This window comes from Ranitomeya imitator, chromosome 7 (assembly GCF_032444005.1).
Source record: "Ranitomeya imitator isolate aRanImi1 chromosome 7, aRanImi1.pri, whole genome shotgun sequence".
In the NCBI taxonomy this organism is placed as follows: domain Eukaryota; kingdom Metazoa; phylum Chordata; class Amphibia; order Anura; family Dendrobatidae; genus Ranitomeya; species Ranitomeya imitator.
Window position 1 is genome coordinate 59,820,454 of NC_091288.1, and position 12,400 is coordinate 59,832,853.

A 12,400-nucleotide genomic window follows, 5' to 3' on the forward strand; every position below is an offset into this window, starting at 1 on the left:
TCATGTGACAAGGCTCGTTAAAGAGTCGACATTGACTGATAGGATTGCTACTTCCAATAGGTGGCACTAGAGTTCTAGTCGTCTTCCTCTCTGAAGAGACAATTTGCATATTTCCCAGAGAAGCATTGCGGCTTTAAGTCTCCTCACCTCGACATGCTTATCATGTCACTCTCCGCAAGGAGAAACGATACTTCTTGGATCCCGGTCAGACGCCTCTCAATCAGCCAAACCAGATCTACACTTTGCACTGACGAGGGACAGTACCCCGAAACACAGTGTCTGCAAATTGAGATTCTGGTTTGGCTATTATCCTAAGTCATGTGACAAAGCTCGTTAAAGAGTTGACATTGACTGTTAAGATTGCTACTTCCAATAGGTGGCACTAGAGTTCTTGTCCTCTTCCTCTCTGAAGAGACAATTTGCATATTTCCCAGAGGAGCATTGCGGCTTTAAGTCTCCTCACCTCGACATGCTTATCATGTCACTCTCCGCAAGGAGAAACAACACATCAATTTTCTGCAATTTTTTAAAGGAAACTTGACAGCTGATTTATGCTGCTTGAACCACAGGAAGCATCAATCACAGACCTCCTCCATTATTATAGCTGCGTATGTTTCAATCTGGAGCTATTCTTCTTCTGACCCCCATCCAGATGAGTGAAGAGGTCTCTCCCTACACAGTGGAAAACCGCCGAAAAAACGTGAAAAATCCGGAACGTGTGCACACAGCCTAATAGTGCCTTGCATAAATAAATGACCACAATCCTCAATTAAATTAAGAGGATTGTGTCATGAGCTAAAGTGCTGTTTAATTGGTAGATAATAGAAAATATATGCTTGTGAAAGAAATATATTATCAATAAGGAAAACATGACAGCAGTAGAGTTACCTTTAGTAGACAAAAACTGTGAAACTGGATATTTCTGTTATTGCTCCCATTTTATTTTTTAACTGTTTTGCATATTTGTTTGTTCTTTTTTTCCCGTTTTATATATTTATTATATGCTTTGAATATTTTTATATTAAAGCTCAAAATCTTTAATAATTTTGACCCTTGTATGCTATAAAAGAGCCATAGCCCTTCAAAGAGTGTGTGACCTTTTTATTTTCTGACATCAACTTATTTTGGAGACTCATCACCCCTGAGTGGTGGCAGCATGTTAAGAAATCAGGGTGTGCTGAATGTGTGGAGGTGTGATTTATACTCACTTTACAGCCTAAAATAGAGGTTGCAAGCTGGATTGAGTTAGAGGAGATAAATTAACCCGTGCAGGCGCACTCCACGACTCCACGTCCCGTGCTGGGAAGTGTGTACGAGACAATGCTGTTTTACAAATGGATTTGTTTAAAAAAAATGTTTATGTGAAGAGATATAATTATAATGGTCTCCCTTCTAAATCAAGTGTAACTGCCTGTGTCTGACCATTTAGAGGTTCTATAGCTATGTAATAGGGATTGTGTGTATTATAGCAGAGGCCATTATGCTCACTTCAATATATCATATCAATCCAATAGAATAATCTCAGTGGCTGGCAGTGGCGTAACTACAGTCTGATGGGCCCCAGTGCAAAATTTGGACGTGAAGTCCCAAACACACACATATGTTGGTCAGATTTATGGTATATATGTCCCCCATCCTGGTATTTATGTCCCACATCCTGGTATACATATCCAACTTCCTGGTATATATGTCCGACATCCTGAGCCCCTTCCTGGTATATATGTCACTCATCATGAGCCCCTTCCTGGTATATATGTCACCCATCCTGAGCCCCTTCCTGGTATATGTTTCCATCCTGGGCCCCTTTCTGGGAAATATATACATCGTCTTGGAATATATGTGTATAAGGAGGAAGACCGAGCTGCCGCTACCTGTACTGCGTCGGGGCCGGAACTGCCGAGGCTGCGTTTCGTGTTGTCCAGGGGAAAGAATACAGAATTGGACAGACATCACCCGGAAGAAGGGGGCATGGCAGACAGAAAGTACACACAGCGACTGCCTGTTTTCTCACTTGGTGTGCAGCAGCACCGCAATGTACAGCGGTCGGCTACATACGACCACGCCACTGAGCCCAGGAGCAGAGGAACAACCGTGAGCTCCGTTAAGCTGAGTGCCGTGCGCGGGCATAGGAAAGGGGGCCATGTTCAGGACTATTCGTTGTGTCTTCTTTTGCCGGAGAGCGCACCGCAGATCTCCCTCAACAATAGACACTGGACGCAACTCACTTGACTTTGGCTGCACAAATTTATGGACCAATTGGCTTAACCGGTAAAAACGGGAGACTGCCTGTTGCTGCCAGAAGATATACTGTGAGCTGTGGAATCTCCTCTGAGGACATTGCACCGGCCATTGCGGAGACTACAACCCTCATCGGATCATCCGTGGCCGAGGAAGCCTCGAACACGATAAGTTGTCTGCATGGACTGTTGTCACATTTTTGTTGTCTATTTTTCTATCATTTGCTCTTTAACTGTTCAACTCCCTGCGAGCATTTTTACTGTTAAATTAAATTGTTAACCCTTGCTCTGCCTTTCTTGCGTTACTGCATCGCGCAACCTGCTTGCATATATGTCCAACATTCTGGGCCCATTTCTGTTATATATGTCCCCAATTTGGTATATATTTCCCCCATCCTGGGCCCCTTTCTGTTATATATTTCCCCCATCCTGGTATATAGGTCCCACATCCTGAGCCCCTTTTTGTTATATATGTCCCCAATTCTGCTTCTGCATAAAAAAAAATGTATTATTCTCACCTTCCTCCAATTCCGGTAGTGTCTTCATCTGTAGCTGCCTCAGAGACTGGCAGTTGACATTGCCATGCCGGCTATGGCAATGCATGTCACTGCTATGTGACGACAATGACTGGTGTGCCTCTGATAGGCAGTCAGCCGGAGGGTCCCTGCACTGCCTTACACTTCAATTTGATGTGCGTCCATGGATGCACATCCAGGTGAGGTAGACACTGGCATCAGCGGGCCCCTCTTCAGTATGGGCTCATTTGTGGTCACACCTTCTATGACCACAATCATTATGTCTCTGGTGACATTTTTAATCATCTTCTCTGGGGAAAATGTGAAAACATACTCTGTGTGACATTTTTAATCAGATTCAGCTTCTCTGGGGAAAATGTCAAAACATGCTCTGTGGGAGAAAATTTTAATCAGCTTCTCTAGAGAAAATTTGGAAACAATCTCTGTGGGTGAAATCTGTTATTAGCTTCTGGGGGAAATGTGGAAACATGTTCTGTGGGTGAAAATTGTTATCAGCTACTGTAGGGAAAATGTGAAAACATGATTTGGGGGTGAAATTTTTAACTGGACAGCCGGTAGCAATCTTCCTGGCAGACCACCAGATCGATCCAAGATCATACTACCAGCTTTTCATCGGACTGGACTGACGGTAGCAAGCCTTAGCCTCTGTGAGGGCACTGTTAAAATTTTAATGTTATTCATTTACTTCCTATTTTACCATGATTGCTATGGTGACAGAACATCTATAAGTCATTTCCCTATCCACATTTGTTTGCAGGTCAATTGTCCTACGCTTGCCCCAATTTTTCTTCCTTTTGCAGCCAACTAGCCCTTACTTCGAGCATTTTACAGACATTCTGCAGCACTGAAGTTCAGGTCCTCATTATATAGGGTTCGGGTCCCAAATTGGATTTTTTAAAAAGTCTGGCCGAACCCAGCGAACCCGAACATCCACAGGATTGCTCATCACTACCCATGAGGTAATAATACTGCCATTTAATGTAATTTATGTATTTATGTAATATTTGTGGGATGTGTTTAGTATCCTTTAGGTATGCAGGTAAAAGAGGGACACATTTTTGAAGTTGGGAATCTATGTAGTTAGAAAGGTTTGCTGTTAGGCATCCAATTCCCAACACAATAGGTCTTCCTGGTGGATTGGTAATAGTTTTGTGAATCTTTAGGATATGGTAAAAAAATGAAATTCATGGGTGTTGAGTATTAATGAATTACGATTCATCTTTATTCAAAAATCCCACATTGATACCCTTTTAATTAATAAATTTTACTCATTTTTATATTCATTCATTTGATCCTATTAACTGCTTTCTGACGTTGGGCGTAATAATACACATACGTCAGACTCTCTCCCTTTGATGTGGGCTCCAGAGCTGAGCCAACATCTTTCCCGGCACATGTCAACTGTTTTGAACAGCTGACATGTGCCTGGAACAGCCGCAGGTGGAATTGCGATCCACCCGCTGCTGCTAACCCATTAAATACCACTGTCAATCTTTGACAGTGGCATTTAACTCGCACTTTCGGGAAGCATGCTGGAAATCTTGCCCATCTTTGACCCCGTCACCAGATCGCAGGTCACCGATGGGTTGGTATGATAACCAGAGGTCTCCAGCAGACCTCTATGGTACTCAGAGCTAAATTGCTAAGTGCCGCAACACAAGTCTTAGTCCAGTCAATGGACACAATAAATTAAATGAGCTGTGGTGTCACTTCCCTGTCGCGTCCCTCTCCTGCCTCAGCTATGCCCATTTTGGTGGAGCTTGTCAAAATTGCACAATTCCAAGTTATGCACACATTTTACAGCTTTTTAAACCCACTTTCTGGTGTAAAAGTTTGTGGACTGTTTAATTTTAAAAAGCATGAAAAGTCTGTCAGTTTGCTGTTGGTTGCAGCCAGTTGCCATCCGTTTATTTGGCAAAGTTGCTTTGACATTATAAAGGACGTGTTTTAATTAAAGACTGGTTGGATACAGTTCTAGGAGACCTCAGAGTGTTACATGTCTTTCAGAGCAATTGAATGCTTTGCAGTACATGTGATTCCTTTGAGTCAGATTTTTTGGAAAAATTTGAAGCTAGCAAATCTGAATTTTAAAATATTTGCTCATCTCTTCTGAGATTTATTCAGCAAACTGAGAACTGCCTTGTAACTATGATGGTATACATTAGATATCAAAAATGTATGTTGCATAGTACTGTTCTGCAGGTCAGGAGACAGACAACATGTATAAGTTAGTGCAATGACCCAGGACATGAGCTGTCCATTAACTGCACTAATAGGAATGTCAACTATCAAGGCCATTCTATGGGTTCAGTGAAATGTCAGTATGTGATGAAGTCAATGCTATTGTGACAGTCATGTGAAGATAAGAAGGAGCTTCAATTCTAGTATTTATTTAATCTTATTGTTTTTATATAGAAAATTTTCTGATCTCAGGTTTGGAGGAACAAAAAAGTCAGAAGAAGGTATATTTCAATGAGATGTTTTAATGAAGAAGACAATATAAAACAAATACAATCTCACACAAAGCAAGGACTGGTTCTTCTTTAAAAAGGTAAAGCACTACTGTAAAGTATATGTTCATATACAACTCTGATGATATGACACCTGTAGGAAAATTGATTTTTCACTTAAAGGGAGTCTGTCATCCCCAAAACACAACTTTAAAATAGGCACACAGTCATATACTGGACGTCCTTCCATTGTGCATATAATGGTATTTATTTCCATATTCTAATGACTATGCTCGGTTTATCCTTGCTGAGCAGCCTGAGTGCTCTGTTCTGCACCTAATTTGGATACCCCATCTCCCTCTCTGATGATTGACAGCACTGTCTTGCCCTAAGTCAGTTAAGTTGCAGGAGAAAGCTGTGACAGAAAGTCACGCCGCACAGATGACTTTGCGGCAGCCCTGACAAATCAAATGCCATGCCAGGGACACAACAAAAAAGAAATGCTGTCAGTTTGTCCAGGGTATGGAAGATAATTTACAGAATCGAGTTTACAGATGGTAGGACTACTCCACATTATGAGGCTTCAATAGGGGTCACAGTGCTTCACCAGACATTACATATTCCAGCTCAGACAGGGATAGATTCACATACCAACAGGGGCATTTTTTTAACAATAAATGACGAAACGCGCATTGGGGCTGCGGGCACGAAACCCGGCGTTGAAATTATGGGTAAGGCCCTGTGCTAATGGCAACAGCCATACATATTAGCTATTATTACCACTCTTCCTTCCTGAGACTCTTAATATGAGCTTCAGAATTATTACCACTGAGCTGGGACGGTGTGACATTCATGTGTCTGTCTAGTGAGGCTTTAAACTCAAATGGAGACACTGTGAGGGTATAGGACGAGTGGATAGAAACTGTATGTAACACTGACACTTTATTGGTAACGCTGCTATTCCCATGTGATCCCCCATCCACCATATACCTTTTGGGTTCATGTCTTTTCTGCACCTTTGTTCCACACTGCGCATCTTGGTTATTCGTATTGTACTTGTGTTTATGTACTTTTGTTGTAAATTATGTGTTTAATAAAACTGGTACTTTTTACTTTGGACTTCCCCTCTCATTGTTCTTTCTTGTGTTTATGTGGTGGGTACTTTGTAGGAATACACTGTGCGGTATCATACTACTTTGGAGGCACTTTTGTTGGCATCATACTTTTTGAGTGCCACTAAAGGTGTAATGCGTGCAGACACATAGGGACTCCAGTAGGATCAAAATTGCTTGGTAAGGACTACAAAGTTGTGATATATGCTGTTCGGTGATACCACCAAATGTTTTTTTTTTTTGGGGGGGAGCAATTATGACTGCTATGGTACCCCATGATTTATCTTTATTTTTTTCCTACGTACTTTTTTTTATAGCAGTTAGTCAACTGAGTGCCCAGTGCAGAAGGTAATGGGGAGAAGGGAAAATAGCAGAGTGGAAAATTTTTCTCTAATAAGATTAATTACAAAGTTTTTTGTATCTTAACTTGTACTATTTATTTTTGGTAAGGAATAATATATTGGTAAGGTATTATATATTTTTTCAGACTATGCCCTTTTTATCAAGAAAAAAAACTTTTGCTAAATAGTCACTACATAATTTACAGAAAATTTATAAAGAAAAGGAACAATGCACTATAATGACAAGTTTGCTCAAATCTTAATTTCATTTTTAAGATACAAAAAGAGTCACTTAAATTCTTAAATATTGCTCCACACCACTCCAATACTCTGTCTAAACTTGCACATGGCCTGAGAAACTACCCATTATGACTTCTCACATGAACCATTATGACCCTCTGATGTTTCCCGCCATTCACTCTAGAGCAGTGTTTCCCAATCTCCAGTCCTCACGGACCCCACGGGTCATGTTTTCAGGATTTCCATAGTGTTGCACAGGTGAGACAGTTCCTGATGCCTTGATGATACTTCCACTACTTGAGCAATACTAAGGAAATCCTGAAAACATGACCCGTGGGGTCCATGAGGACAGGAGTTTGGGAAACACTGCTCTAGAGTGAGGAAGGGTTTGTGACTCAAAACCTTGTACCTACAAAAAATATATTCACAAATGTAGTGCTTCTTTTTGGATCTGGAAATCAAAATAAAGATGTTTTAAGTCAAATTTATTGATGAAGTTCTGGTCCAACTCTTTCAAAATGTTCTAAGGTTTGTTGAACAAGTGGTCATCACCTTGACCATACCCAGGGCCGGACTGGCCATTGGGCAATTCTGGCAAATGCCAGAAGGGCCTGTCTGGTTGTGGGCTGCCTTGTCTGCTACATTGTTAACAGAATCAATGTTTTCAGGACACCCATACTGTTAACAGTTGTGACAAAGCACAAGGTCACTGACTTACCCCAGCAGGCCACGGGTATCATTTGAAATATTAGTCTTGTAGTAAATCTTTCTTTCCTTCATCCAGGGTAATATTAGTAATATATTCCATCTGGTTCTTGGGAACGGGGACAACATGGGCCTGTTTGGTTTCAAATGCCAGGGCTGAATTTCAGCCCCAGTCCGTACCTGACCATACCCATACTCTACCGGAGTTGTGCTGCTGAACTTGTGTATGAGATTACTGCTGATTATATAGTCTCACAGAATGAGAGAACCAAGGCTTGTGCATTTCAGCGTGAACAGTGGCAATCTCACATTGCATCGCTGACCGGACAGGTGTCGAGGCTGGAGAGGTGAGCGGTAAGGTGGGTATAAGGAGTTGGGGTGTTTGTACATATTACGTTTACTATGCTCTGGGGTCTGTAAAGATATATACAGTGATCTTTAATATGTAAAGACTGCAGAGTATATTAAGGGACATTAAATTTGAATCACATTTTCTGTGAAATTCCACAATTTGAATTTTGCCTGATCCATTCATCTCTAATATACCCTTATCAAATAAAGGATAGTACTTGCTATTTATCTATTTATTGCTTTTTGATAAAAGACTGCCTGAAAAAGCCAAGCACTGTTGAGAATGAAGAGATTGGTGGCGCGCATGTGCGGCCATTCTGACGGATATTTCAAGGGACCATTCTAGGGATCAGTGGCAATTCTTAATAATGGTAATAACCTCTTGACAAGTAGTATAATTATAACAGTCTCGAAAAAAATCCGGCACACTGTTTTTCCAAACACGGTGAAATTTAGTAGAAATGTAAATTTATTTCATTTTGTATTCAAGCAAAATGCTCACAAAAAGGACCAAAAAGGTACATAAAGTAGGTATCAAGATCCACATGAGGTAGGTATCATATTTCAACGTTTCGGCTATAGCATTAGCCTTTATCAAGAGATACCTAAATAGGGCGATATAAATTCAAATTACTAACAAAAATAATAAATAAAAAAGCAAAAATATTTAAAAATAAAAATAAAGCATAATAAATAAGGTATATACATATGCAATTATAAAGCTTACACCCGAAGACATTTCATACTCATTGGTAAAATGACGACTCCATCATATACATATATCTCCAAGCAACAGACCATTGTGTTAGGAAAAAATATGTATCAAATATGTTCAAAAATCCATAATCAGATACCACAAAGCTTGAAAAAACTAATGTAACAGCTCACACCGCAGTATGTGTCCCTGTTAATATATATCCCATATAATGTTGTGAAAGAATATATGAAAGATATGTAAAAAAAAAATATAAAAATAAAAAATGATTGCAAAAATATTGCAAAAACACTGCAAAAATATAACCAAAATATTACAAAAATAACGCGAGAATATCAAAAGAATATCTCCAAAAAGCATGTGTACACATACACACATATACACATGCATACAAAGATATACACATGTATACACGCGTGCATATACACACATACACATCCACTAGACAAGATACTGAGCAAAATATCCCTGCTCGATCTCCCTAAAGCAAAAGAAAAAGAAAACCCAGGAAACCAAAGTGAAAGTGTCCATACACTATAAATGGACGCCAAAAGGGTGAGTTTAATCCCATAGATCTAACCATATACCTGGTCTAGTAATGATACCAGGGGAGAAATGAAAAAGCAATGAAAAAGCAATGAGGAAAAGAGAGCAGTCACAGTGTCTAATCTTACCAAAAGGATGTGACTCGAGTGCTCAGGAAGGTCCGGAGTGCGGTAGTGGGACGCTGCAAATATGTGTCCTTATATGCGAGCAGGCTGAACCCGGGAACAGATACTTCCGGGTGAATATGAGGAGCCAAAATATTTAGAATTGAGAGTCCTCAGTGGTTGATACCTTTTAATGGCTAACTGAAAAGATGGTAACAAATTGCAAGCTTTCGAGACTACACAGGTCTCTTCATCAGGCAAAGACTAAAACAAATTCTGAAGAATCACATATTTATGCACAACATAGTATAGGAAAAAAAAAAAAAAAAAAAAACCATGGATAAGCCAGGTGACATGAAGCAGAATTACCATGGTAATTCTGCTTCATGTCACCTGGCTTATCCATGGTTTTTTTTTTTTTTTTTTTTTTCCTATACTATGTTGTGCATAAATATGTGATTCTTCAGAATTTGTTTTAGTCTTTGCCTGATGAAGAGACCTGTGTAGTCTCGAAAGCTTGCAATTTGTTACCATCTTTTCAGTTAGCCATTAAAAGGTATCAACCACTGAGGACTCTCAATTCTAAATATTTTTCTATCCACTGGCTAACACGGTATCAAGATATATTTCTTTCCTGTATGAGGAGCCAGAGATCTATGCACATGTGCGGCCAGGGAGCCGAAAGGAGACGATAGCAGCCGAAAGAAGCCGAGAAATCCAGCCGGTCACATGACACCCTTGCTAGTGTCAACGAGGGTCGGCTCCTGTCTATAAGAAAAGAGAAAAGAAAAGAAGGGGGGAGGGAGAGTAAAGGAGGGGAGGGAAAAGGAAAAAACAAAGGGGAAAAAAGGAGACTATTATAATGAACGGTATGTGAATTGGCATAACATGCAGCAACAGGAGAACATAATATATGTCTATGATAGTGCATCCAATCAGATAATGAGCCAATAGAGAGATACATCAATATAGGATATATAAAAACTATTAGAGAAATAATGAAAAAATAAAGAAAAAATAATGCAAAAAGTGAATATAAAAAAATAAACAAGATTATGCAAAAAGTGCAAAATATAAAAATATAAGCAAAATATGAAAAATATATGAAAAAATATATGAAAAAATACAAATAAAAAATTATTCTATGAAAAATATGTAAAATATGTAAGCAAATGTTCCAATGGACCCAAGCAAAATAAAGAGTGGGGGAAAACATAGTATAAAGGTCCATACAAAAAAGTCATCTAATACATAACCTCATACTCCCTGTTGAGGCCTAATGGGAAAAGAGTTTGTAATTTGTGGATCCAATAGGATTCCCGTATCTTCAATTTTTCAATTCTATTACCCCCTCTCCTCATGGGAGGTATCCAGTCGATTATTTGGTATTTGAGTTGTGCAACTGTATGATTGTTCTGGGAAAAATGTGCAGGAACCGGAAGAAGAGTACGCCCACACCGGATGGTAGATTTGTGTTGGGATATGCGGTCCCGGATATGTTGGGTGGTCTCGCCCACATATCCGAGACCGCACGGACACTTAATAAGATATATAACGAATGATGAATCACATGTAAAATGTCCTTTAATAGGAAACCTATGCCCCGAACGTGGGTGGGTGAATGAATCTCCCTTCGTCACATTGGAACACTGCAGACATCCCAGACAGGGAAATGTCCCATTCCGTGGGGTACTCAGAACTCTTTGTTTAATCGAAGGTCTAGAGGAACCTATGTCGGCCCTTACTAAATAATTCCTAAGATTATCCGATCTCTTATCACAAAAAATAGGTCTAGTATTAAATTCAGGAATGGTTGGGTATGAGTTCTGTAGGATATTCCAATGTTTTAATATGCACTGTTGAATCTGTTGTTTAAAGGGGTGAAAGACACTTACAAAGGCGATTCTAGGTTGCTTGGGAGTTGCTGTTACATTAATATTCTGAGCCCCAATGTTTCCATCCAAAGTTGGAGGGTAACCCCTATCATGAAACTTCCTATCCATTTCCATGTGTCTCATAGTGCGTTGGACCGGATTGGATACAATCCTCCTAATTCTGTCATGTTGTGACTTGGGTAGTGCTTTTTTAACATGTCGCGGATGGTTGCTAGTATAAGAAAGTAAGCTGTTTCTGTCCATGGACTTGACATATAAGTCAGTTTCCACTATACCGCCTGACCGTATAATTACGAGGGTATCCAAAAAATTAATAGATTGGTCACTATATTGTAAGGAGAAAGTGATGTTAGGTGTACTGGAATTTAAATCCGCATGAAAGCCCCGAAGAGCTTCAGCATCACCGGTCCAAATAAAAAACACGTCATCAATAAAACGTCTCCAAAAAATGACGTTTGATGAAAATAATGGATGACAGTATACATATGAAGTCTCATAGAAATCCATGAATATGTTGGCAAATGGGGGCGCAACGTTAGACCCCATTGCAGTGCCTTTCTTTTGTACATAGAACTGGTGCTCAAACAGGAAGTAGTTCTTAGTGAGGATGATGGTTAATGCATCGATACAAAATTGTAACTGATTGTCCGAGAAATTAGCATATGTAGTGACATATTTAGTGACAGATTCAAGGCCTTCCTGATGGTCGATATTAGTGTATAAACTGGAAACATCCATGGTAACCAGTATGCTGTTGGAGGGTAGGGGACCTAAATCCCTAAGTAGTTGTAAAAAATGAGTAGTGTCTTTTAAATATGATTTCATGAAAGGTACCAATGGAGATAAGATCTTCTCCACTGTGATTGCCAGTGGTGATAAGACAGAATACTAGACCTATTTTTTGTGATAAAAGATCGGATAATCTTAGGAATTATTTAGTAAGGGCCGACATAGGTTCCTCTAGACCTTCGATTAAACAAAGAGTTCTGAGTACCCCACGGAATGGGACATTTCCCTGTCTGGGATGTCTGCAGTGTTCCAATGTGACGAAGGGAGATTCATTCACCCACCCACGTTCGGGGCATAGGTTTCCTATTAAAGGACATTTTACATGTGATTCATCATTCGTTATATATCTTATTAAGTGTCCGTGCGGTCTCGGATATGT

At 39.8% G+C, this 12,400-nt stretch overlaps 1 protein-coding gene across 1 annotated transcript in view; it reads right to left on the reverse strand.

Moving 5' to 3' along the window:
* Positions 1-2,840, reverse strand: part of SPP2 (secreted phosphoprotein 2) — a 37,806-nt gene extending 34,966 nt beyond the window's left edge. Inside the window, exon 1 of the mRNA XM_069735558.1 lies at positions 2,756-2,840. Coding sequence (XP_069591659.1) covers positions 2,756-2,840 — 85 coding nt within the window. The remainder of the gene's footprint in view (positions 1-2,755) is intronic.
* Positions 2,841-12,400: the final 9,560 nt, after the last annotated feature.